The sequence below is a fragment of the Pan troglodytes genome, chromosome 21 (genome assembly GCF_028858775.2).
Source record: "Pan troglodytes isolate AG18354 chromosome 21, NHGRI_mPanTro3-v2.0_pri, whole genome shotgun sequence".
NCBI classification, from domain to species: Eukaryota; Metazoa; Chordata; class Mammalia; order Primates; family Hominidae; genus Pan; species Pan troglodytes.
The window spans coordinates 68,867,949-68,895,270 of record NC_072419.2 but is presented as its reverse complement, the minus strand read 5'-3'; the positions used below and the strand labels follow the sequence as shown (position 1 = coordinate 68,895,270).

At 59.6% G+C, this 27,322-nt stretch overlaps 1 protein-coding gene, 1 long non-coding RNA gene and 2 other non-coding genes across 4 annotated transcripts; all 4 read right to left on the bottom strand.

Moving 5' to 3' along the window:
• Nucleotides 1–934: 934 nt before the first annotated feature.
• On the bottom strand, nt 935–27,307 carry LOC129138225 (uncharacterized). The gene is made up of 3 exons (XR_010154158.1): nt 25,241–27,307; nt 2,455–5,518; nt 935–2,071 (listed from the first exon to the last, which is right to left on the bottom strand). It is a non-coding gene; the product is annotated as an uncharacterized LOC129138225 (long non-coding RNA).
• On the bottom strand, nt 7,138–12,936 carry LOC129138226 (uncharacterized protein MIR1-1HG; the record flags this gene model as incomplete). Its single annotated transcript, XM_054674888.2, has 2 exons — nt 7,138–7,450; nt 12,793–12,936. Coding segments are annotated over 2 exons (378 nt in total), but the record flags the coding sequence as incomplete, so codon positions are not given.
• Nucleotides 12,880–12,980, bottom strand: MIR133A-2 (microRNA mir-133a-2). Its single transcript, NR_035666.3, is given in 1 exon segment — nt 12,880–12,980. It is a non-coding gene; the product is annotated as a microRNA mir-133a-2 (primary transcript).
• On the bottom strand, nt 24,529–24,598 carry MIR1-1 (microRNA mir-1-1). Its single transcript, NR_035562.1, has one exon. It is a non-coding gene; the product is annotated as a microRNA mir-1-1 (primary transcript).
• Nucleotides 27,308–27,322: the final 15 nt, after the last annotated feature.

Here is a 27,322-nt window from a genome sequence, read left to right as displayed (position 1 = left end):
AGCAGCAGTGACGTAGCCACAGGGCAATCATTAGCATGTTGTTGTTAATTATTAACATATCAATACAATTAATATGATGCGGCATTAATAATTCATGTGTCGGAGCTCTAGTCTGTGGAGGGCATATTAGAAGCTTGGCAGCTCCATTTTCAGACCAGGGAGTTCCCGAATAGACCAAGTCTCTATGTTAACACCCTCATTCCAAATTGCACCCGGGACCATTAGCAAGTCAACATTTTAATGAACTTGCCGAGGCGCATGACTTAATTGCCCTCATCTTCTAGCTCCAGGTTCTTCAGATGTAGCTGATTCTGTCCTCGTGTGGCCAGAGACTCAATTCCTATGGACTCAGAAGCACGGAGGCGAGAGCCTTCCTGACCCCCAGCCGGGGTCTAGGGTCTCCTGGAAGCTTGCCATGCTGGGGTGCACCCACAGGATCGTCCCTGTACTTTGATCCAGCCCAGGGCTCACTGAGGGTCTGGGAGTCAGCTGGGGCTGGGAGTGAGCTGCAGCTGCTGGGAGCTGTCCACAAGCGGGGTCCTGGAAGGACCTCACAGCCACTGCGCTCTCACCACTCTGCTTAATAAAAATGGTGTGTGCACTCTGCCTGGTGTGGGCCATGCTTCCTGGGCAGGTTTCCCATGGGTGCAGAAGGTAAATGTTGTGCCCAGGATCCCACATAAACCAGTACCCAGGCCTGAGACAGATCGGCTGCCTTCCCAGACTGAGCTGTCACTGGGGGTCCTGTCCAGTCTCTTCCCAAACCAAGAGCTCCTTGCACAGGGTGAGAAGGACTTTCCTCTAGGGAACGGCCGGGAAGGAGAGGCAGCTATGGTGTTCAAAGCATCAGGGAGGCTGACGGTGGCCCCAGGCAGGCGGGACCCAGGCACACTCAGGAGGCCTCGGCCACACATCCAGGAGCGGGAGATCAGCACTCTCCCAGCATCTCAAGGGCACGGCCTCCTCCAGCACCCCCTGCCTCAGACTCCCCACCCCACAACTACCCAGGCCAGGCTGGGGGAAGGAGCAGAGGTGGGGACTAGGGGCCTGCAGCCAGCCTCTGCCCAGGCTGCTTGTGCGGGTGGCGAATGTTGATGTCTTTCAACTGCATGGCCCCACCTGACCCTCCCATGAGGAAGTGAGAGCAGGCTTGAGACATTGGTGGCTTCTCCAAGGCCCCACACCAGGACTTTGCTGAAGGGCTTCGGACCTGAGCCCCGCCACCTGTGGCCTCCAGCTAAGGGTGTGGTGGGGGCTCACAGCGCTGTCCTGGACTCAGTTTTATTTGGTGTGAGCCATGACAGGGCCATCCCACACTTAGACTGGGTTCCGTGAAGGGGAGTGATCTGATGTGGCGCCCCGGCCCGCCCCTCGCGGAGCTCACCTCCCTACAGCTAATGGAGTGGGTGCAGGGGCGGCGGGCTGCAGCCCTCACAGCATGAGCTCATCCAACTGGGCTGATTCACAACAGAGAGTGCCTGCTCTCCCAGGCTGACAGCGGCGTCTAACAAATGAGAAAATAAGACACTTCCTAGGGGCCATTTCCTCCCACTCTTGGTTCCGGGAATGAAAAGAACTCTCCGAGGGGCTGCGGGGCTTTGCTGTCTGTCCTCAAGTCAGCTTTGCTGTCTGTCCTCAAGTCAGCTTTGCTGCTAGTCTGTCCTCAAGTCAGCTTTGCTGCTAGTCTGTCCTCAAGTCAGCTTTGCTGTCTGTCCTCAAGTCAGCTTTGCTGTCTGTCCTCAAGTCAGCTTTGCTGTCTGTCCTCAAGTCAGCTTTGCTCTCCTGAAAGACCCTACACATCCACAACCGCCCCGGGCCCGGTCAGGAGGTCCCTGCGTGCACAAGCCAGTGTGTGTGCAAGAGAGACTGTGAGAGAAGACCCCACACCTGAAACTGCAATTCGGCTCGTTCTGAAGGAGCCTTTGGCCGTGGATGTGATGGATTTATGGGTGACAGGCACACTTTGCAAAAAAGAAGCGATGAGTAGATGTGCATGCATTATCCACAGAGTGCCACGTGCAGCCTCACGTCCAAAAGATGCAGATGATTTACTCACTGCTGCGTCCACCTGCTGGTGTGAAAAATATGGAAACGCTCCACCCAGAAATTCCCGTGTGGGACTGGGTCTCCCCACCCCGCCCCACCAGGTTCTTTTCCGGTGGGGAGAGCTGAGGAATGGGGTTCCCATAGCAAGAAAAGCCTTGTGATTTGTCAGTGAAACATTTTTATGAAATCACATTCGCCATTTGCTTTTCTCTCAGGTTTTGAGTTGGAGCTCCCTTTGTCTCCCTCATTGCCCCTGGCCATCTCCCGAGAAGCTTATTGATGAAGCTTCACTTAGGTACGGAGGCCCTGGAGGGGCCCTCCTCATGCCCCTGCCCACCTTCCTTGGAAAGCACCCCAGGTAGTCAGGCACCTGCCCCGAGTCACAGGAGGCACCCCCCAGCTCCCCACCTGGGTTCAGTCTCCACTGAACGCAGCATTTCTCCCAGGGGTCTCTTTCACTGTGTCCACAATGCAATCCTGGAAAATGTATAAAATTGACTGTGTACATTGACACACAGATGGTCACCCAGCGTGTCTTCTCCTCCAATGAGGAAACGTGTATTACAGCTGCTATAAAGATACACCCTCTATAGGAAAGTGGCCCCAAACGTCCCAGTCTGCAGTCCACAGCGCCATACCTGCCTGACGTGCCTGTCCCCCGGGCAGCTTGGGCAGTGCCAGCCTTGCCTCTGCGCTGTTCACAGAGCCTGCTTTCTGTCGCTGGCGTTGGCACTCACGTCTTTCTGTTTTCACTCTTAGAAATAAAGTAAGGTCAGAGCACAGGAAAGCAGCTCACCACCCACCCACCACTGTATCGAGACGGCGGGGCTGCGGGAGTCGGCCCACCAGGTGGGAGGGCAGTGCACGGTGGGTGCCAGACGCTCACGCGGGGCCTGGCATCAGCACACTGTGGAGGCAACGGTGCAGGGTGGCCTCACTCTGCCTGCCCAGCGTCCCTCCTCCTTTCATTATCGGGTCCCTGGTTTCAATCCGGGAGCCTGGGTAGTTCTAGGGAATGGCTTCCTCCCAGCCCAAGTGGTCAAGTGACCCAAGCCTGGCCAGCGAGTGCCCATCTTGGGACCTTTGCTGGGTTTCTTGAAAGGAATCTCTCTCGTGCTTGCTCTTTTGGTGTCTTTTTCCCTCTGTCTCTCTCTTTCTCTTTGTCTCTTTCCCTCCTCTCTGTCTCTTTCTCTCACTCTGTCTCTTTCTGTCTGTGCGTCTCTTACTCTCTGTCTCTTTCTCTCTGTCTCTCTCTGCATCTTTCTCACCCCCTCCATCTCTCTCTCTCTCTCTCCCTCTCTCCTCCCTCTCTGTCCCACCGATTAGATATATAAGCCTGAAATCTCAGTGTCCATTTTGCTCCGCCTGCAGACAGCCTGCTAGGAGTGAAGCTAGCCCCAAGGAAAGTGGAGCTGAGCTATGGAGAAAGATTTCTGATGACATGGTTTGGGTTCTGGATCCAGCCCTATTTTCAGACCTCTTGGCCACATAAGCAAGTTGATTCATCTTCTGAGTTGAGTTTCTATCCCCAGCCAACCCAGCATGGCAGGAGTGACAGCAACCAGCCCCATGTGGCTCCTGCAGCCCTGCCTCTGCCCTCTGCACCCTGTGGAGGCTGAGACTCTCGAATGCCCATCAGCAGGCCAATGGTGTCGTCATAGAATGGAGCCCTTCTCAACAAAGAAAAGGAACAAAACCTATGGAAACACACAACAGCACAGAAGAGTCTTAAAATGATGTTGAAAGAGGCCAGGCACACAGCCCACACACTGCATGATTCCATTTAGAAAGTTCCAGCTGAAACAGATCTGATCCATGCTGGCTAGTCCATGATTGCTGGGCCAGAGGAGGGGGATGACTGCCAAGGTATATGAGGGAAGTTTTTGAACTGATGGAATCTTCCAGATCTTGGTTGTGATGGTGGTTGCATGAGTGTAAAAGTCAACATTTGTTAAAACTCTACAAACTTCACACTTAAAATCTGTGCATTTTTTTTGTATGTAAATTATATGACAACCAAGCTGACCCTGAGAGAGCATGCAGGACGTGGGGTCCACCCAGTGAGACACCGCTGGCCAGAGACAGGACGATCTGAGCTGCAAAGACGATAATAATTGCAGTGGACTGAGACCTACCAAACACGTTTCGGTTCATGAATCCATAATGATACATATTTCTTTTAAATTCAAAGGCAGTCACCATTTATTAACTTACCAGATTACAAAAATAATGATGTAGACCTGAGTTCATTCTGCTAGAAAGCCTGCTGGTCTGGTCTTCCTGGCTGCCAGCACCCCCACCTTCTACAAAACGAGTGGGCTTTTTCTTCATTTCACCTGGTGGAGAAGAGAACTTCAGCCCACAGGAGGTAGTCTGCTTCTTTGAAGTGTTTTCCAGCAGCGTAGATCTCACGAATCAGACCCTCCACGCAGACGATGCCGTATTGACCAGGAACTCCAGCAGTGGAAGAGCGCTCTCCAAGGTGGCCCGCTTCCCGTTGGTGTTGCCGGAGCCGTGCCTGGAGACCTGCTCCTCTACCGACTTCGTGTTCAGGCCCCCGACACAGTGCGGTGTCTGCTTCCACGTCCTCCGCACGTTCACTGAAGCCTCGCTGAGATGGACAGATGTGCCCCTGAAGACACAGTAAAGGTGAACAAGCTGCAAGCCCACACCGGGGACCCCTTGCTGCCAATGGCCGGGCCAGTCTGGGCTCCCAGGTGCGTACGACGAGGTGCCTCTGTCCTAGTGCCGCAGTGACTCGGATCCCAGCTCTGGGCTCTGTATTCCTTGCGGTCGTGCAAAGCTTTCTCATAACTCAGCCTCCCCCTTGGCTTTCAAAGCATCTTTTTGTTAAAAACTCCTGTCTCAGGCACCTGATCTTTAGTTCTGTGAAATCCTTCACTGCTCCATAAGGGGCTTCTGGTGCAGCAGGAACCTTGTCTTCCCTTCGATGCTGTCCACAGTTCCCGCTGGAAAGGGGCCTGCGCGCACAGTGGTATCGAGCAAGCCAACCCTCAGGAGGGCTTCGGGGACCCGGTGCATTTTCCTGAAAAGCGGCAGCTGCAGGAGAAGATTTGTGCCTTTATCCTGCTTCCTCTGGACAGTGGCACTGGGGATGAGACTGCGTGGAGGAGAAGAGTTTCCATAAAGGTATCCCAACAAATAAGTGAAAAAGAACTTCCAGACTCAGGACATCACTGTCTTGCAACCTTGATGGATTAGTGGCTTGAGGCACACAGCAAGCCTGGCCACCATTCCAGAAGTGCACAGCCCTGACCTGTGTCCTCCTGATGGGGGGACACAACAGAACCTGGGTTCCTGCTGCAGGGATGCAGCCTGAGTGGGAGGAGTCTCCGGGTCCAGCCACCAGCACACAGGAAGCTCAGAGGACAGAGGAACAGGCAGAACTGCACCAAGAGGGCGCCACCAGCAATCCTGATGCATGACACACCCCAGGCCAAACGACCTGGTCCTTCAGCAGACACATTATAAAAAAAAAAAAAGAGAGCAATGGGAGGGACCTACAGACTGAAACAGACTTGAAACATTTTTAAAATCAAGCTGTTATAAAAAGTTAGGCAAAGCTGGCAGGGTGTTGTGGCTCCCCGCCTCCCCACAGGCCCCACCTTCCCACAGGCCCTGCCTCCCCACAGACCCCGCCTTCCCACAGGCCCCGCCTTCCCACAGACCCCACTTTCCCACAGGCCCCGCCTTCTCACAGGCCCCGCCTCCCCACAGACCCCACCTTCCCACAGGCCCCGCCTTCCCACAGGCCCCACCTTCTCACAGGCCCCGCCTCCCCACAGACCCCGCCTTCCCACAGACCCCACCTTCTCACAGACCCCACCTTCTCACAGGCCCCGCCTCCCCACAGACCCCGCCTTCCCACAGACCCCACCTTCCCACAGGCCCCGCCTTCCCACAGGCTCCACCTTTCCACAGACCCCACTTTCCCACAGGCCCCACCTTCTCACAGGCCCCGCCTCCCCACAGACCCTGCCTTCCCACAGGCCCCGCCTTCTCACAGGCCCCACCTCCCCACAGGCCCCACCTCCCCACAGGTCCCATCCCACTTCCTGTCTACAGGAACTTCCACAGGGTCTCACTGAGGTGCCAGGGCAGAGGGGTGGTGAGGGGCCATAGCTTTGGGGAGGGGAACATAGAGGGAGAGGGAAGGGAAGGGGGAAGCACAGGGTTCACCTGGGAAAGCCCAAACAACCCCCCATGTGACTGCCTCATTCTGAGCTTCTCCAGGAAGCTCCCTCAGCCACCTCCCACCCATCCCCCTCCCCCACCTCAGGGACCCAACCTCCTCCCTCACTCAGCCTCCCCTGTCTGCCTTAGCTCACACCCAGCCCCTTCTCCAAACTGCCTCCGTCTGCTGCCGGAACCCTCTGTTGGCCCCTAATCCTACTGATGGGTGGTCTCACCTGCTGCGAGGCATTAGGCGTCTGTGTGATTGTGTGGTGGGGGGATGGGAGCGTGTTTGCAGGTGAGTGTGTGCACGTGTGCCTATGTGTGTGTGTTGTGCATGTGTGGGTGTGTGCATATATATGTTTGTGCACATGTGTGTGCCTGTGTGCATGCATGTGTGCTCATGTATACATACATGAGTACCTGCATTGCTTTCTGTATCTGTGAGAAGCTGTGCATACATGTGCGTATATGTGTGTGTGGAGGGGTGTGCCTGCATGTCCGTGTGTGGGAATGTGCAGGTAAGTCCATGTGTAAGCATGTGTGTGGGTGTGCACGTGCATCGTGCATGTGTGCATTGTGTGTGCCTGTGTGAGAATGTGCATGTGCCTCTGTGTGTGTTTGCACGTGTGTGTGTTCACACGTGTGGGTGTGTGCACATGTGAGCCTGTGCCAGTGTATGGGGTGTGTATGTGCTTGTGTGTGTTTCCCCAGCTGTAAGTGCTTGGCATTGGACTGAGCAAGAGGTGCACTGACGAGGAGAAGCACATGCCAACGCTGCTGGCACTCGGTGGGATGACCGCTGTCATTCTGAAGTTTTTGTCTGACAGTGGAGGGATCTCCCCCAGAACACACTGGGGAGCTGGGGAGGATAAACAAGGTCTGAAACTGGGAATGAGCAGCTCATCTTTATTAAGGGTGGGCCTGGATACCCGTTCAGGGGCCATTGGTGGCACAGGTGCCAGGTGGAGTCCCTTCAGCAGTGGCTCCGGCCATAGCAGAGGAGGCGTTCCCAGCTGCACAGACTGGCATCACCTCCAGCCCTGGTCAGCACAGATGTGCTGAACTTCCCCGTCAGCTGTTGCCCTTCACACACTGGAGCACTGTGGGGCTGGGGCTGAGAGAATGCCTCAGCATTGACAAAGAGAAGAATTTCTTTCAAATGAGCATTTTCCTTCTCTTTGTGAGTAATGGACATTTCAGGGCTGACCTACAGGAAAGAAACACCCAGGGCAGGAGCCAGGACCAGAATTCTGTCCTAGAGCACCAGCCCCACCCCCAGCACGCTGGGACAAGTGGACACAAAGTGATGAAGCAGGAGACGGAGTGGCCGGGGTGGGAGCAGGCTCTCTTCTAAGGGCTCAAGATCCAGGACTGAAACACACAAACCCAGGTGGTCGGCCCAGGGGTCCTGGGGAGGGCGTGTGGGTGTTCCCACTGGAGGCAGCAGAGCAGGGATCTGGAATCCTTGGTCCAACCCAGGTCATTGCTCCTTGTCTTCAAGAGTTTCCAAAGCTTCCAGATCACGGGTTGTTCCTGAAACTTGGGAGGCCGCATTGGCCATTCTGCCTGGGACTCCGCCTCCTGTTCAGGCCCTCGGAGGCTTGTCCACACCCTGCCCCCGTTCTCTGGCTTCCTCCACAAATACACCTGGAGGAAGTCCCAGGCCACGGACACGGGAGCAAGGGGCTGGGAGAGACAACCTCGACAAGCGACCCCACAGCCTAGCGCTTGGTGGCCCGTGTGCCCTGCTGCAGACCAGAGGCCGCCCGGTCAGCAGGACCTGAGGAGGGACAGGGTGCTGGGGTGGGAGATGGACAGCGCCTGAGCGAGCTGCTGAGGAGAGGGAAGTAGGGCCCTTGCAGAGGGACGGGAGCCACGGCAGGGGCGGCAGGTGTGGTGGGTGCAGGAGGTGCGGTGGGTGCAGCAGGTGCGGTGGGCACAGCAGGCGTGGTGGGTGACCCACGGGAGGCTGCTCAGGCCTTTGCCTCCATCCCATGCTCAGGAGGAAGGAAGTCAGGATGGTTTTGGTGATGCCATGGAACCACAGGCATGTCAGAGCCAGCAGAGTTTGGAGAACGTTGTGCCCAGGGCTCGGCACAGGAGCATTTGTGGACAGCAGTGAGGTTGCTCGCATTGGTCATGGATGGCGTGTTGGCACTGCATTGACCCCAGGACCTCGGGCAGGAAGGTGGACAGAGCCACTGATGATACAGGAGGGGGCCCAGGCACTGCTCTGCGGAAAGGGCTGTTTATCAGCCCTGTGGCCGCTGCCTTAGTGTGTGTGGTGGGAGGTGGGATGGGGATGAACTGAGCTACGTATGGAAAAAAAGTCTGGAAGGAAGTGCCTGGCATCTCACCAGGGGCTGCTTGGGGTCACAGAATTTAACCTTCTTTCTGCTTGTTTGTGGTCAACACCACTTTCTCCCAGAACAAGGAGACGCACACACACAGACTACGTTACTTCATCCCTTGACATCTGGGAAACTGCACACACCTCCCACCCTCCACCCAAGGCTGCGGGGAGAGGGGAGATTCCACAGTGACCCACTGCAGCCAACAGGGTCCCGAGTGTGATGGCGGCTGCTAGAGTATAGAGGAGAGAGACGTACTGCTGAGAGGCTGGGGGGCTTTCCAGAGGAGATGGCCCGCTGAGAGGTAGGAAGGAGAGGGAGGGGACCTGAGCAAGGTGTACGCAGGGCAGGTGCGGGGCCAGCAGGCACCAAGAGGACCAGGTTGATGTGGCTTGTTCATAAGACTCACCAAACACACTCGGTAAAAATTCAGGTTCCCAGGCCCTTGCTCTGGAGGCTCTGACTGGGGTAGGGGTGGGTACGGGGCCTGGAATCTGCATTTCTAATGAGCTCTTGGACTTGTCTTACAGTGATACAGGACCCAGGATCTGCAGATCCTCAGCCGAGGTTGGGATGGGCCAACTCCTGTCACCTTTGCACCTGGTGGGGAGAGGCTTTCCCACAGCACCGGACACTTAGACCCATCCTCTCGGTCCCTGAGCTGGCAATGTCCACTGCTCACTCAGGTCCACATTCTCACCCCTCCCAGGGAGATGAAAGGACAGATGGCAGAGCGCCAGGAAACATAAAGCCCGTTCCCCAGCATGGGCCCCCCTTCTGCTGCCCCCTCTCCCCTTGAGCCCCTAAGGCAAGATGCTCCAGGGACCCCCCACACAGCTAAACACACAGCAAAGCATGGAGACCAGGCGCGGGCACTGAAGGCAGGAGCCCCCAAACTCAGGGTCCCAAACTCAGCCCAGCCAAGTCCAGCCAAGTCCAGCCAAGGGCCGCTCATTCCTGAGGGGAAGACGCAGCCCTGGGGCAGACAGCCCTGTGTTCCCATTCTGCTCTGGGCTCGCCCAGGGCTGGCTGTGTGACTGTGGTGAGCTCCTCACCCTCTCTGATGCCCAGGCACTCCACAGCATGCCCAGCCTGGCAGAGCTGGCTCCCGTGCACCCCAACCCGGGGTTTCTGGGATCCTGGGATCCGAAACTGCGGTCCTCCAGTGGGCTGTGTCCCATCCCTGACCCCACTTCCTTGACCCTGGGGAGTAGCCTTGGCTTGGCTGGGCCCTGTTCCCAGTGGGCACCTGCTCCAGAGATGGGCATCTGCTGGGGGCAAGTTCAGCCCAAAGCCAAGAGGCTGCGGGGGGGCAGGGGATGTGGCATGAGACAACCCCACCCCAAACCTGGAGGCTCCAGGCTCTGCCCTGCCCCAGCTGCCTCCTCCTGGTTTTTCTCTCCTGCTGGGCAGGCTGGGGCTGTTCATACCAGTCCCACCGCTGTGAACACTAGGGCTGCCCTGGGGCCTCCACCTGCACACTGACCAAACATGCAGCAAGGAGCTGGGAGGAGCAGTGCCGCCCTTGGTGACCCTGTGTCCCCGGCCCTGTGTGCCCAGCACCTGTTGCTCATGTATCCTCTTAATCTAGCCTGGAGGTGGCAGCTGCAACCAGGGCCAAATCCCCCCTGCCACCTGCTTTCAGACAGCCCCCGAGAGCTCAGGACAGCGTTCACCTTTTTAACGACTAGGAGGAAAAAATCAAAAGACCCATTTTGTGACCCATGAAAATGATACGTATTCAAATTCCCGCGTCCGCCAATAAAGTTTCACTGGGACACCCGGCCGCGGTCGTGCATTGCCTGGGGCTGCTTAGGGTCAGCGCCCGTGCGGCCCCTCGTGCGTGGCCCGCCAGGCATGGGGGCTGCTTCCAAGTGTTCCCTCATCTCCACCCACATGCCCTGTCTGTCCACACTGTGCGTGGCCTTGTGCCGGGCTGCACTGTGATTTCAGTGGACGAGGCCCCGTCCTGGGGATGGCAAGGCGGGTGCAGTGGTTTTTACTGGGGACCCCATGAAGATGCCCCGGGTGGGTAGGCCAGGAAACAGCCACAGTGTCCTACAGTCATCTGGAGCTGACGTCCTGACCATGGTGGAGCACCGGAGATGGTCTTAGCCTCATCTCATCCTTTAATTTACAGGAGAGACGGGAGGCCGGGAGCAGGAGGCCCTGGCTCTCGGCTGGCTGGGACGGAGCCTTCATTCCCCTCCGTTCCTGCCACCCTCCTCGGTACCCCGAGGCCCTGCCTGGCAGGGCAGCTCCCACACAGCTGTGGGCTTTCTGCAGCTGCATCACTGCCCTCAGCAGGTGTCAGTGCCAGAGGGTCGGGCTGGCGGGGACCGTGGGTGGCGAGGAAGGGCCAGGCGGGCAACACGGAGCAGGCGTCCCTGTTCACGGCTGGCGTGGTGACCAACAGGAACCCCAGGCTGCACTGGAAGGGACTCCAGTGGCTCCAGCCTTCCCTGGCGGGTGCTGGGTCAACAGCAGACACTGTTCTTGGCATGATGTTTGCACAAATCCCTCCCACAGGCCCGGGAGTGGTTCCCTGAGTCCTCACCCGGGTGATGTATTTGACAGAGGACCTCAAGCTGTTGCACCCCAGCCACCTCCCCGCCCTCCAGGTAGGAGGGAAGGTTGAGGGCAGGCCGACCAGGTCCTAGGCTGCGTGGATGTCCAAAGTCTCCCCTCCAGGACAGGACCAGGCCTCACCCAATGGACAGATGTCCCTGGCAGGAGACCCCGGCACCACACAGCTTGGGGTTGGTGGGGTTGGGGTCAGGCCACCCTGAAAGGCACGGCCACACCCAGGCCACCCGGCTGCCCCCTGTAAAGGGCTCAGCAGTGGAAGCCCCCGGAGGCTCCCAGGAGGCGGTGCCTGGCCAGGACCCCCAGCAGGGGCCGACCACTCTGCCCTCCACTCAGAGAGGCTTGAATAAAGGCTGAGGCCATGCAGCCCTTCAGGAGCAGAGCCCATGGATCCCGCACACTCTGGTCTTCAAACTCCAGCCCCAGCCCTGTGCTGAAGACTGGGCTGCTGTCCACTACCCCAGCCTCTCGGCCACTCCCACTGTCTGGGGACGTAGCAACTCTGTGTGAAGAGGGTGGTAACACGGTGCCAAGGTCAGGGTTAAGCTGACCCCAGGAATTAGAGGCACTAAAGCTGGGCAGGGTGTGAGGAGGGAGCCGTGGCTTCCTGAGCCAGGGCCACTGTCTTCAGACCTGGTCTTCTATCCGTCCATCAGTCCAGGGGGTGTCTGCCCCTCTGCCCACCACGCCCCTTCCCTCTGCTCACCCCTCCCAGGGTCCTGACCCTCAGCCTCACCTGCCCTGGGGCCGGCAGCTGGTGGCCCCTGAAGGGAGGCCCCACGTCTGCCACTCTGGGCAGAAGTCAGGGGTCACTCCTGACAGGCCCTGGAACCCCAGGCCTAGAGATGCCCAGCAGGAGCCCCCGTGCCTGCCCAGGCCTCCGATCTGCTGGCGCCCAGAAGCCTGAGCCCCTTCATGCCAGCCCCTGCCCAGGGAAGGGCACGTGGTCGGAGACCCCCCCAATGGGTCCTGGGTGCCACCTGGCCTGCAGACCCCCTTGCAGATCTCTGCTCACTGCAGCTGTGCCCGTTGATGGCCCAGCTTCCCTGCACATGGGCGTCACTGCCTCCCGCAAGAGGGTGGGGAGATGGGGAGCCCCTGGGGGCCCCAGCAACCTTCACAGGCACCTCCCCAGCCATGGGCCATGCTGAGGGGCTCCTGTTTGGTAGTCTCCCTGCCAGGCCCAGCACCCCTCAGGCCATCTGGAGAGACGCCACCGGCCCAGGCCTCCCCACTGAGGACACAGACCCCCACAGGTCACCAGCGCAGCATCCGTGCTCACCCCTGTGGGTCCCTGGAGGTGCCTTAGAGTCCAGGCCATTTTAAAGGAGAAATCGAAGAAGGGTCCTTGGGAAGAGGACAGGGCGGGGCCAGCCCAGGCCCCCGGCAGGCCCAACCCACAGGGCCCAGCTCCTAAGCCCACATTTTCAAGCAAAGCTCTCGTGTGAGCAATGAACATTGGTTTCATGGTGCCCTGGCAAGGAGGAACAAGCAGGGGCACCCAGCTGTGGGGATGACCCCGTTCCTCAGCCACCCACTTTCAGGGGGAAGGGTCTCCGGCTCTGCACTGAAGTGTTCCGGGGGCGGGGGCGGCACTCAGGGCTTCACTTACTTGGAGCTGACCACGTGCCGAGCCGGGCTCTCCCCGCGCCGCCTGCTGGGTCCTCTCCACGGCTGCGGGACCTGCGGCCGGGCCGCACGGCGCCATCAATGCACAGCTACAGCTGGTTGAAGGGGACCAAATCCATTGGACAGTCGATTTGGTTCCATTTTACCAGCTCTAGCAAAGCATTTGGTTCCCAGATCCGAGGAACAGCGACGTCGGTGAAGAAGGCGGCTCCACCAAGCAGTCCCGATGGAGATGGGGCTTCGCGGCCGGCATCAGGCCCTTACCCCAACTCCCGGAGGGCCCCCACCCCACGGAGTTTCCCTCAAGCTCTGCAGGGACTGGTGTGAAGGGCCACACGCCCCAACACACACACACACTCAGACATACACAGACACACACACCCGCTCACACGCAACTCACCACCCTCTCGCTCTGCCCGGGCTCCCCCATCGGGGACCCGCAGGGGTCTGGGGAGGGTCGGGGGTGCCAGGCGGCCTCCATGCTCTGGAACTGACACTCACTGCTCTCTGCCTGTCACCGCCCGATTCCTCCACAGCCCTCGCTTCACCAAGTGCCCACTGCCCCCAGCACTAGCCTCAGCTGTGGGATACAGCTCAGACCATCGGGCCCCGCCCCAGGGGCTCACATCTGTGGGCACAGTGATCTTGCGGGATACAGCTCAGACCATCGGGCCCCGCCCCAGGGCCTCACATCTGTGGGCACAGTGATCTTGCGGGATACAGCTCAGACCATCGGGCCCCGCCCCAGGGGGCTCACATCTGTGGGCACAGTGATCTTGCAGGTTTGAGGCCCTTATTCCCCTGCAAACTCCTCCCAGACCATGCTAATAGCTGGAGCAGAGGCAGGACAGACCTCCCAGTGAGCCTTGGGCCCTGACTAACCATGGGGCAGCCCACCCAGGACCCCGTCCTGCCTGGCTTGCCATGGCCTGGGTGGGACGGGATGGACTCTGACACCACATGGTATCTCTGGGTAGGCAGGACGGGAAGATTCCAGGGACGTCCACATTGCATGGTGGTGGGAGGACAGCCTGAGGGGGCCTTCGTGGCCTGACCCTGGGCCCCATGCCCCAGACCTGCAGCCCTGCCCGCATCTTGCTGAGGGGCATTTCCATGCCCAAGGGAACTGTGAGAATGGAGTGTCAGGACGGAGGTCCGAACGTGACATCACTCTCGCCTGGCTCCCGCGTCCCCCACACCAATGTCACCTTCAGTGCCTTGAGAGCAAGTTCCCTTTTATAAAATGAGTCTCCCTGCAGCCCCTGTTCATCAGGAGCCGTGACAGGTGAGGGAGAGTGTCTCCGGCAGTGCTGGGGATGTGGCACCCATGTGTGTGAGCTTCTATCTGGGAGCACAGGCCGTCCTGGGCAGCACAGGTGAACGCACCTGCTCCTCGCCCACCAGGTTGGCAGAGTGGGTGCTGCGCACTAGGGCCTGTGCCACCTGCCTGCCCGTTGCACACCTGGGGCTGCCCTGCTTGCCTGTCCTCTGGCCTTTCTGTCCCCCTCCTGACATTGCAGGGACAGAAGCTCAGGCCCCTCAGGCAAAAGGGACGGTCACACAGCACCATGCCCACCCTCTAAGTCCCCTCTGCGAGTGACTGAGCTGGACGACCCCCCACCCCAGCCTCTGCCAGGCCTGCTCTGACCTGTCCATAGCTGCCTTCCCTGACTGTCCCTGCCACGGTGCCCTCCAGAAAGATCTGTGCCGTGTAGAAGGACCACCTCCCCAAAGTCCCCTACAAGTCGGGGCTGGGCCCCAGCCTTCTCAGCCTCGCGCCCCAAAACAGAGAGGCTTCCGGGCCATCAGCCCACACTCTGCAAACCTCTCTCCTCCTTACTCCAGTAGCACAGAGGGTGCAGGGCAGACCTCAAGGCTCCCAGAGTCCACCCCTCCCTGGCCCTGGAGTGAGGACGGCTCGAAGACCTCGAAGCTAGCACACACTTGTCCATTTATCGCCTGTCAATATTCCTAATGGAGCAGAAGATTTGACAAGATCAAGCCGGGGATTCGAGTCCCAGCCGCGATTCTATCCCATCAGGAGCTGGGAGGTCTGGCATTTGCCAATCAACATAGCAAACAAACTGGTCATTTCACCCGAAAGGCAGCAGAGCACTGGGGCAGGCTGCAAAACCCCCACGGGGAGGCCACTGCGGCCTTGGATGAGGCGTCAAGCTTGGCGTTGCAGCCGCCACGGTGGTGGGCGTGAGCTGTGAGTAGACACTGAGCGGCCAAGTGCCAGGTGCGGCCCTGAGCACCGACAGCCACCGTCTTCTCCCATACACCCCACTGCACCTCAAGGCCAGTCCTGTGCTGCCCCTCAGGAGGACACTGGGGCTCACAGCAGTGTCCCCTGCCCCGGGGCCCAGGCCCTTCTCTCTTCATGCTGCCCCATGAGGTGGCAGCCAGCCTCCAGGTACCCTCACCCCAATGTGGCCTGGCTTAGGGAGGTTCCCAGTCATTCTTTGCCAAGGGTGTGATCAACACCTTTTCTTGCAAATGTGAAGGAACAGGCCCACAATTCGTGTTCTTGGGACGTGCCGGAACTAGGTCCATCCTTCGGGCAGGACGTCGGGGGCCCCTGTGGACCCGGGCACCCCCCTGTTCTGCTCTGCTCCCTCAGGCAGCAGCTCCCACTCACTGGCAGATCCTCTAGCCCCTTCCCCTCTGAACCCTGGGGTCTCACCAGCATGGGGCGAGGGCTGACAAGGGAGGTCCCTGAGGCTCCTCAACTTCCTTGTAAGTATTTTTTTCTTTTCTCTCTAAAAAGGCCAAGAAACCAACACCCCACAAGCCCCAAAACTTCCCCAAGGGCCCCATGGCTCAAAGGTCAGGTGCTTCACAGAGCTCACCCTTCCTAGACCCCCGCACTCCACGCTCTCCGGCCTTGGAGCTTGCCTTCCCCAAACTGAGCTGTGCTGCCTCCTGCCTCCCAGGCATGGGCTGCCTTCCTGCCAAGACCCATGCATCCCCTCACCACAGCGACCACCCCTAGCTCCTGGGGCCTCAGATCCCCGGGCCCCGAGGGCTCCAGCGGCCTCCGGGTAGGGGAAGGCCAGCCCTGCCTGGCCTTCTCTGGGGCCAGCTGCCACTGTGGTTTCCTCATCGAGTGAGGAGTCCCTGCGCCCCCCGAGTAAAGGCAAGCTCGCCAAGGGAGGGGCAGCTCCTGGCTGGTCCCCTCTGTGTCCCCGGCTGGGTGCCCAGGCCTGGCAGAGAGGTGGCCCAGGTGTTTCTGGTGACTTTACCGTTCACCAGGACAGCAGAACCGGGGTTGGAGCCTGGGATGTGGATTCTCCGGAAAACCCACTCCGGGTCTCCTGCCCCTCTCTTGACTCCAGTGCTACAGAGAACAAGGCTGCAGCTCCTACCGCTAGTGCACTTTATGAACCAAACAATTAAACAGGTTTTAAAACATCTGCTGATGGAGTTGTCCCACACAGGGAAGTACACTCAGCATTTTTAAGCAGCGACGGATACTAGTTGCAGGCAATCTCTGCCGAAAGCACCAGCAGCCCTGTTAAAATCAATACAAAATTAGATGCCATGAAGATACAGTACGTGTCCAATTAGTTATAATTGGAGCAAATAGTGGTGTAGATAAAGACCTGGTAGGAAGTGTCACTGAGACTCGCGGCTGCAGCAGCCTCACCCACGGACCCCCGAGGGGTGAGGACACAGGGGAGCAGGAGGGCCAGAGCCACGCCTGCCATCTTATCCCGGAAGCCCCTCCTACCTTTGGTAGGGCTCCAGCCCCTGCGCTGGACCCTAGAGGGGAGGCAGCCCCACAGCCCTGGAAGGTGGAAGTAGAAGCAAGTGTGAAACGCACCGCCGGGCCCTCCCCTGCAGCCGCAGCCGTCCCCAGGTCGACATCTGGTGGGGCAGAGGGGGACCCCGGGCACAGAGTGCCACACACCTAGCCAGGGGTTCTTGGGGACTTCTGCAGCCCCTCTGCGCCTCAGGTCCTCCATGTGGGAGTGTGAATGACCATGTGTAAGCACCAGCCCCGTGTGGCCTGAATCTTGGTCATGCCATGGCCCGGTCTGAGCTTGGCCCGGGGTCCCTGGGCACTTGCCCCTCAAGGGCGGTGGAAGCCAACAGTCCCTCCTGCTGCACCCACAAGCCCTCACCCAGGACCTCGGGGAACGGTGGCCATTTTGGGCAGAAACCACACAGGACCCCCAGGGGAAGGTGTCTCTTGCCCCAGCACAGGGGACACTACAACCAGCGTCCTTGGTGAAGATGCGGCACCAAACGACTTCCCCTCAAGGACAACCAACACCAGGTCACACCCGCAGCAAAGACACTGCCCTCAGAGACTGCAGAGCACAGCCCTGCCCCTGCCAAAGCCCCCACAGAGACTCAGGGACCCAGGACGAAGGCAAGGGTGGCCCCTCTCCTTCTCCCCCACAATCTCAGGCACTCACCGGGGGGCAGGACAGGGGCCCCTCCCCTCCTCCCCCCTCAACCCCAGTCGCACTCACAGCGGGGCAGGACAGGGGCCCCTCCCCTCCCACCAGGGGAGGACATTGCTAACTCCCATCTGGATGCTTTTTTTGTTTCTTACTATGACGCTTTTAAAATTTAAATGTCAATAACCTAATATTTCTCCATGCAGCACCATTACCTATTAGCACTCAGATTCACCACTGAATTAAATTTTAATTCCAGATTTTGGTTAATTATTAAAATAGATAGCAAAGAATTACAGTGAGCCTGGTGTGTGTGGGCAGCCCCCGTTGGGGTTTCTGCAGGAGCCTTTGGGGTTCTGGCTCTCACAGGGCAGTCTGCAGAGAGACCCCTAATTAAAAGGCAAGAGGAAACCCTGCACCCCAAAACGGCTTGTTTCTTATCATCAGCAACGCTGACTCAGCCAAATGCTGAACAAGACCCGCTCAGCCCAAATCCATAACTTTTCTATCTATTCAAAAAAAGAAATGTATTATTTCTCAACACTGATAAAAGTTTAATACAGAGTTGCCCGGGTTTTTAATAAACTTGTCAACAAAAGAGCAAGGCAAATTGATGGGTCCCTTCCTAGAGATAAATTTCGCCTCAAATAGACCCACAGAGCAGGGGGCAGGCTGGGGGGAGGCAGGGCGGGAGGGGACACGTGATTATTTAGCTGTTCTTTGCAAAAATGGCAAGATAGACTTTTGTGTCTTATGATCTCAAAAATAGGGCCGCGGTAAAAGCTGGTTTAATTTGAAGAAGGCTGTTGGCTGAGAACAGGATCAGAGAGACCCGAGGTCAAGAGAGAGGGCTTGGCAGCTCGGGGACAAATGAACGGCCACATGTCCCAGGATAAGGAAAAGCCATTTGGTGCACAGAGTCTGATTGGAGCCCCCTCCTGTGGGTGGGAGGGCACCTGCCCACCGCTCCTGCCCACCTGCAGAAACAGATCCCTAAGCCAGGACCTCAGGGATGGCCACAGATGAAATGACAGGGGCGTCCATGTGGCCACCGCAGGCCTTGGGACACCAAGGAAGGCCCCAGCTCCACGCACAAGTGTGTGTCGGGCTCTCGATTCTGCCGGTGTTCCCTGCCCTCCCTCTGGCTCAGTGAGGCCACCCAGTGTGCAGAGACATTGCGGGACGTGTCCTCATCAGTCCTCAGGTGGGCTGCAGCACCCCATGTCTGAGGAACACAGGATGGGCCTTTCCTGCCCACACTCAAGGGCATCAGCTCCACAGGCCTTGGAGGTGTTTGAAATTCCACCATTAGAGAGTCACTTCTTGAGTTAAGGGTGGAGGGAAAGCAGGTTCCCCTGGGAAGGGGCCTGGCAAGCTGGTGCTCGGGCCTGCAAGGCCTCTGGAGTGTGTTGCTACAGCTGATGTGGGAGGAGGGCCGGGACAGGTGAGGAGGTACCCGAGGGAGGGGCAGCAGGGACCCCAGCGACAGTCTCGCCTGCTGCAGGCCTGAGCCCGAGGCCAGGGAACCAAGCAGCTCCCTGCACCCACTCCCAGGGTGGGGATTCTTGTCCCTCTTCACTCTCAGCGGGCAAAGGCCCCGCCATGCCCTGGGGAAGGGACGACAGAAGGTAGCTGGGTCCCTCCTGGACTTGACACCCTCCAAGGGGGCAGGTGAGGAGGGAGAGACAGAGGCAGAGCCCAAGAGCCCAGAGCCTCACCCGGCCTCTGTCCCGCTACAGCTGCTGGCCTCAGGCACTTAGGCGGTGGGCGGGGTCAGGGGCACTCCTAGAGCTCCGGCAGAGTCATCCGAGTTCAGCCTCTCCATGGGACAGCTGAGAACGCGGACTATTTATACTGGCGTGGTGGGCGGGCGGGCAGCTGGGGAGACACATGCAGCCCTGGAGCCATATCTGGGCATGACAGAGGGCATCGGCTTGCCAGGACAACAAGGGCCACACGGTGCAACTGTCCTGGGCGTCCTTCAACCTCAAAACATCCCCACGGGGCCCCCCCGGGACAGGTTCCAGGGACAGCTGCCTTCTACCCCCTCTCCTGCCGCTGTTAAAAATATTCTGGGTCATTGTCCCAGTCATCCCAGAAATCGCCCGCCGTGCACACCCATGCAAACACACACACACACACACACACACACACGCGCCCTCCGTGCACGCCCATGCAAACACACACACACACACGCCCTCCGTGCATGCCCATGCAAACACACACACACGCCCTCCGTGCACGCCCATGCAAACACACACACACGCACACACACACACGCCCTCCATGCACGCCCATGCAAACACACACACACGCACACACACACGCGCCCTCCGTGCATGCCCATGCAAACACACACACGCACACACACACACGCGCCCTCCATGCACGCCCATGCAAACACACACACACACACACGCCCTCCGTGCATGCCCATGCAAACACACACACACGCACACACACACACGCCCTCCGTGCACGCCCATGCAAACACACACACACACGCCCTCCGTGCACGCCCATGCAAACACACACACACACACACGCCCTCCGTGCATGCCCATACAAACACACACACACGCGCACACACACACGCCCTCCGTGCACGCCCATGCACACACACACACACGCCCTCCGTGCACGCCCATGCAAACACACACACACACAACCCTCCGTGCACGCCCATACAAACACACACACACACAACCCTCCGTGCACGCCCATGCAAACACACACACACACAACCCTCCGTGCACGCCCATACAAACACACACACACACAACCCTCCGTGCATGCCCATACAAACACACACACACAACCCTCTGTGCACGCCCATGCAAACACACACACACGCACACACGCCCTCCATGCATGCCCATGCAAACACACACACACACACACACGCCCTCCGTGCACGCCCATGCAAACACACACATACACACGCCCTCCATGCACGCCCATGCAAACACACACACGCCCTCTGTGCACGCCCAGGCAAACACACACACACACACACACACACACCTGCCTCCAGTCCCAGCCAAGGAGTCGCTCGACCCTGTGAGGAGTGGACCCCAGCCTCCCACCGCCAGGGCTTCTGGGTGACCACCTCCTGGCCAGGGAGCAGCCAGTGACCTCTGCACCCAGCACTCCTGAAACAGGGCTCTTTCTCCCATGTTCTCTCCCTGGGGTAGACACAGGAGGCCTGAGAGGCCCAGTGTCCCCCCCAGCATCTCTGTCCTTCAGCATCACACACTTGCACCCCAATGGGGCAGCCCGCCTGGTGCAGGGAGCAGACCTGGCCTGAGGCTTAGTGGTGCCTCTGAAACCTGGGTGAATCAGTCGAGCTCACAGTGCCTTTGCGGTGACCGCTGTGCGGGAACCTCGGCCCTGTGTCCCTCTATCTAAGGGAGCCGGCGGTGGCGCTGCCAGAGGTGGCCCTCTGATCCCTGCCCTTGAGACGCGCAGCCCTGCATGCTTCCTGCGGTGTTCTGCAGCATCCCAGGCGGCAGCTCGGCAGCAGCCTGCCCCACTCCTCTGCTGCAGTCACCGCCCCTCCCCACTCAGCAGGACGGGCTTCCAGGGGTCAGAGCCGGCTGGGGACTCTGAGCACTAAAGGCAGAGTCCTCCCCAAAGGCAGAGTCCTCCCTGGGCACCCAGGGGCCTCCGGGGAGGGCCCTCCCAGCCCCAAGCTCTGGCCAGCTGGGCCTGGGACCTCAGGAAGGAGCAGACAGCACGAGGCTCTGGGAGCTGCTGATACTGTCTGCGGGTGCCTTCCCTTCCCAAAAGCCATGCCCAGCTCTTCCTGGGTGCGATGCCTCCAGTTCACAGGGACAGAGGCTGCTGGTTGGCCAAGGACAGTGGGCAAGGCCAGGGCCCCTCACAAAGCCCTGTGCTCCTGTCCAAGAGCCTCCCTTGCTGGGGCCCAAGCCCAGCCACCCCGAGGTCAGCATCCTGCCCGGGGGCATCAAAGGCAGGAGCAGGGCTGCAGAGAGCACGGGAGGCCTCTGCAGTCGGACGTGCACGGCGGGGCTGAGTCAGCACAAAACCCCTCAGGTTGCTGGGTTACCCTTCATGCGAGGGTGGCAGCGACTCACGCCATTGCACCGCCCCGCCCACCTCCGGCCATCCCTGCCCAGAAACCCTCCAGGCCAGCACTGCCCAGCCAAACCCTGGCCCTGAAGATGGCTCGGGCCACTCAGGTTCTCTCATTTTTACTTTAGAGCATTTTTTGGGTAAAATTTGCAATTCAAGCGATGTTCATTTTGATTGACTCCGGCTGCGGCATCTAAAATATCCGTCCTGTGGGTCAATCTAATCATGCTTGATAGCAGTTTATTCTTCGACGCAACGTTCCTCATGTGAGCCCGACAGTTTCACAGACTGCCGACGCACCTCTCGCGAATGCTCTCACCAGCCGCTGCGCCTGCTTTGAATGCTTGTGCAATAAAACGCTGTATTGCACTTGAATGCACTACTAAGCCAGAATCACCAGCGACCCCCTCTTTAGAAGGGGGTGCCACCATGTCCTCGGCCCCCTGGCTGCAGAAATGCAAGACCACTCATCGTGACACACGCGTGCAGGCACAGCAGCGGGGCCGTCCCTTCCCAAAGACCGTCCTTCTCCTTCGTGCAAGCTCCAGGACCCAGAGCTGGTCTCACTCACAGGTGGAAACAGTGCCTGGAGCATAGCTAGCTTTTGTGAGCCATAGGATAGAAAAAGGTAACTAATTTGGTCCGCTGAATTTATGAGCTCCACAATTTCTGCAGCGGCTGTTTCCACGAGCGGGAGCCTGGCCCAGCCTCTGATCACCGTGGGGCAGTTTCCAGAGTGTTCTGGGAAACCCAGAAGCCTACACCTGGTGCTACCTGCTCTAGGGAGTGAGAGACACCGGCACTGGCCACCTCCTCATGGCCACACAAACCCACCTGGGTTCCCGAGCTGGCAGGCGAGGGGGTGGGTGTCCCGTGTCCAGCCCCCTCAGCCCAGTCCAGGCTCATTTCCCTCTGAGAGTCCCAGCCCCCATGGTAGCATGCCTAAGCCGTCTCAGGAGAGTCCCTGTGGGCAAGACATAGCCAGTGAGGGTCTGTGCCCCTGCCCTGCCTGCTCTCCCCTCCTTCAAACGGACAGGCACAAAGACCCCCACAGGGGAAAGTCCCAGCGTGTCCATGCCCCACGCCAGTTTGGGGTTCCCGTCCTGGCTGCTGCCCGGGAGCCAAGCTTTAGAGATTCACGCATGGGAGACTCCAGCCCCGGGTCCCAGTGTCTCCAGGAAAGCAGCAGGATCCCCGGGGAGCACCATCAGGCCACACGTGCAGGGGAGAGGGGCTCAGGCTGCCATGGGCGGTGTCCGTGCAATGCTCATTTTTAATTCAGCAGATCAGAGACTGGAGGTGATTTACCGCCGAGCAGGCCGCAGCTCTCTCCCTGTGAACTCTCCAGTTTTACTGCTCAGTCAAACCTAATTCCAAAACACTAATGCTTTTATTTAAACACCACATCCTGCAATAAAGCTTTAATGTACGACAGCCGCATCTAGGAGAAAAGAACGGTGTGTCTGTGGCCACCGGCAGCCTCGGTGGCCACACACCCGGCTACTTCCCTCCCTGTGGCCGGAGCTGGGAGCAGGCAGGGAAGAGATGACGTCAGCGGATGCTGGGCACTGACCCTCCGGGTCCAGAGGCCGAGAGGAGGCTGTGCCCGAGGTCAACACCCGCCCCCTTGCTGCTACGCCAGATGGGGCTGAGGCTGTGAGAACGAAGTTTCCAGAAGGAAGACCTGAAGGCCAGGAGCCCTGACTGCCAGGCCCTCCCCTCCAGTCACCTCGAGGCTCCCTGAGGGGTGGGAGCCACCTGAAAGCTCAGAACGGCCCCCAATCCCTTTATCCAGCGCTCCCTATGCTGGCCCCAGCTGCTCAGGTGACCTGGCTGCCCCCAGACCCAAGGCCTCCAGCCGCTGCAGGAGGGGGCTGCCTGCCTGTCCCTTCCCGCCTCATTCCTGCCGAAGGCCAGGGTGCGGGAGGTAGGGCACAGGGGCACCGCTGTGGCTGGAGCAGTGCCAAGGCAGAGAGGACACACACCCCAGAAATTAATCCTGAGGCCTGTGGCAGGGTGGGGGTGCCCAGGCAGGGACCTGGCCTCATCCCAGGTGGCAAACGCCTCCAATCTGAGACTCAGAAACGAAGCCGGGCAAACGCCCCTCACACAGCAGCCCAGCCGCTGCCTAAGACCCCAGAACCCGCCGCCCATCCTCTCCTTGAAGGACCAGCACTGGGGAAAAGGGTTTCACGGACAGATCCAGACCTGCCCCCTCATCCCCTGGGCCCCAGGACATCCTCCCAGTCCTTTCTCGGGTCAGGACTGGGATGGCGGCAGAGCAGATGGCTCTCAGGCCCCCGACAGGTGGGGCAAGGGGCCCTAGGCCACACGCTGCTTTCTGCCAAAGCCTCACCTGCATTCACAGCAAAACATGCCTCAGGTTGGATTCGGCGGAACAGAGAGAAAGCTGAACCGGGGCTTTGGTGGGGGTACAGGTTGGGGCGGCACGAGCCAGACATTTGGCAAAATCGAATGGCTCCCAGGCCCCTGGGGTGGGCTGTGGGTTCAGGGCTGCACAGACTCAGCTCCTCTGACCCTGTCCCAGGTGCCCTCGGCAGAGGAGTGGGGCCTAAGGGCAGTGGTGGCCCTGACCCTGCCTGCGTCCCCAGCATCTCGTGTGGGCTGCACCTTCCTTGGAGGCTACATGCCTCCGAGTTCCTCTGCCTTGCCCTACAGCCGGGAGGGCTGGATGCAGGTGCAGGAGGTGCCTTCCCTCCACAGACTCTACCATGTGCTGCCCAGCCTCTCCCTCCTTTCTGCATCCAGCCACCTGCCCTTTTCCAAACTCGCTCTTGTCTTGTGCCTCTGAGCAGTTTCTGCCCTGGCCACACACGGCCCTTTCTGCCGGCTGATGGCCTCTTCCAGGATGGCCATCAGTGGAGCCCCCAGAGCCGCCGCCACCACTCCGTGCTCTCCAGCCACGGCCCTGACCCCCCAGCCCTCACCAGCCCCGCGCCGGACCCCGCGCCTGCCGGAGGCTGCCTCCCCTCTGCCGCAGTCAGCAAGCTGAATATTTAATGTCTGGTGAGCACTTCCACCTGCTGACACAGGCAAAGTGACAGAACAATGCTGGCGGGGACACGACCGTCCACCAACGCCCAGGCAGCCTGCCGCCCCAGCCTCACCCCCACCACAGCCGCCTGGCTGGCTGTCGGCCGCAGCGGCCCCCGTGGTGTGGAGTGCCCCTCAGTGCGGCGAGAGAGGTCCCGGCCTGAGATACATACTTCTTTACATTCCATAGCTTAGCAGGTCCATATGGGCATATAAAGAAGTATGTTTCCCAAGCAGGCAGTCTGTATGCAGTTCCAAGACCCCGGGACGCCGCCCCGGTAGAAGCTGACCCCACTGCGATGTAGAGAAGGCAGCTCAGAGGCAGTGTAACTTCTTCCCTGGTGTCTACTGCCGGAGCCCTCTCTGTGTGAGCAGGACAGCCTTCCTGCCACTGCTGCCTGGTGTCCAGCCACCCCCAGGGGCCCAGGACTCCCTGCCCCCTTCTGACCTCGGCGTCCCTCCATCCCTGAATCCATCTCTCTCTGTCTGTCTCACACACTCACATGATCCAGAAAGGCAGAAGTGGACAGTGAGCCCCAGAAAGTCTCGAGCGCCTGTCCCTGGCCCCAGCAGTAGCTCGGTTTTGCGTCCATGGAAGAGACAGGCTGCCCCCCACCCTCACCCCAGAGCAGGGAGGCATCATCCATGTCCCAGACTTTCAAAGCCAACACTTTCCTGTCCCCCTGGGTCACCTCATCCCAGCCAGGCCCAGAGAGGGCTGGGTGGAGAGAGGAACCTTGGGGGGGGCGCCCTGCCCAGCACCCCACTCGCAGGACCAGCCTCCTTCTTCTCCGGGAGCTGGACAACTCCTTGCTCCCGAGGCCAGACGAGGAACTGCAGACCAGAGACCCGAGAGGTGTCCTGGGGGCTTACCTGGGCATCTGCTGGTTTCCTGGGCAGGTCCCTGGTGAAGGCTGCCTCCCGGGACCCCGTGTCCATGAGGGAGGGCTCAGCACCTCTCTCCGAAGATGCAGGCGAGAAAGACGATGCTTGGAGGATTCCAGGTTCCCAGAGGGTGGCCAGGATCTCCTGAGAGGCCGTCCACTAGGGGGGCAACTCCCTAGGTGCCTCAGCCTGGCCACAGCAGACACCCAGTGGGCGAGGAAGCGTCGCTCCCCCGGTTCTCTCCCTCCTTCTCTCGCTCTTCTTCACCCTCTCCCCCGTCCCCGCCTCGCAGCGTCACCACCCTGAACCGCCGCGCAGTGCGGCCCACCTGAAGCGGCAGCTGCGCAGAGCCAGCAGCTTACACGGGCACCGGGGGTCAGCAGCCACCGTCACCTGCCCAGCGCCACTGCCGTGGCACCCCCGGGAGGCTGGTCCCACACCTGGCTCTTTGTGGCCGGCCGCCCAGCCTCCACCAGCCCCTGATCAATACCAATTTACAGTCAAATGCAGGGGGCCGCCTTCCTGTTAATGAATTTCCCGGTGCTCACCAGCTCCTAATGAGCCTGTTAAAGAGGGTTTAAGTAAACTTAGCGAGTGGCAAACTAAGCACTTTGGAATACTTAATTGTATCGATATGTTTTTCATTGCGTTTAAAAATGTCTCTGAGTGGGAAGCAGAGGCTGCCTCCTTCCCTGCCAACTTCTATGACCAGCCGTGAAGCCAGACTCTGAAAAATGTGGAGAAAGAGCCAGAAGGAGACCAATGGGACCTCAAGGTTAGGCCCTCACCAGCAGGAAGGGAAGCCGCCCCGAACCTGCTGGGAGTGGGGAGAGGAGGAGGAGGAGGAGGAGGAGGAGGAGGCGGCGGCCTGCAGGGTTTTGAGGCCTCGCAGTGGCCCAGGGCGAGCCTGGCACGTGCGGTGGTGAGAGGTGGAAAGAAGGCTTTGCAGGTGCCTGGGGGGGACGGGGGCCAGGGAGGCGCCAGTTGGGGGTGCAGGCCGGGCACAGACACAGGGGGCTTGCTAAGCGGCAGGGTCCAGCTGGGCCCTGGCCCCTGTCCTGCCACTGACCCTGGTGTGGGGTGGGACAGCAGCCCCGGGACATGAAAGGACCTCCCGTTGTCCTCATCAGGAAGAGAGGTCCAACATGACTCTGTTGCTCCTCCAGGCAGCCCGTCCGTGTGAGGGGACAGCCCGGAGCGAGTTGGTTCTCTCTTACCACCCAGGGCAGGGCAATGTCTCCGCAGAGCCTGCAGTGTGCAGAGGCCACTGAGCATGCTGTGGCTGTGTGGCAGTGGGTCTGCAGCCGGGCATGGCTGGGTTGGAGTTTCACGTGGGGGTGGGTGGGGGCAGGGGGTGGGGGTTGTGCTTAAGGCTCTGGAGGCATCCCCTCTACAAAGGAAGGAGCAAATGGCAGACAGAAGCAGAAGCTGATGTCCCATTTCCACGTAGCTGCTGTGATTTATCATTTTCACGTAGCCAAGGATACAAAAAGGGCACCCGACACCGCAGCCTGAGCTTCAACTTCGGGGCCACCTGGGTTCCGCCGCTCATCTGTGCCCTCCCAAGACCTCCGCAATAACCGTCCCCGGAGTCCAGGGAAAAGCCCTCCTCAACGTCCCCAGCTCCCTGGCACACGAGCTCTCAGAGCCTGGGACACTCCCGCAGCCTGGCTCAAGCCCCCACGACCTGTGAGGCATTCATCTGGACGGGGTCTGGGGGTCAAGGGGAAAGCTGGGAGTCCCAAAGGGCAGGAGAGTCACCCCAGACCCAGCCAGAGTCCACAGGACTTCTGCCCACTCACAAATGAATTGTAGTCACTTTTCAAAAAGTTTCCCGTCTGCATAGAAAAAGAGCACCCAGCCGCCTCCCAGCAGACCCCACCGTGAGCCGAGCTGGCTCCTGTGCCCGGGGCCTCCTCCGGGGCTCTTCGGCGGTGAATACCGCCCGGCCCCCGGCATCAGCGCCGCGGGATGCCACGCGGGAAGTCAAGCTCCCCAGCAGGGACCTGCACAGACGCAGACCACCAGGGCTGCTCTCCCCGAAGCCCCCCTAGTCTCCGCCCACATGTG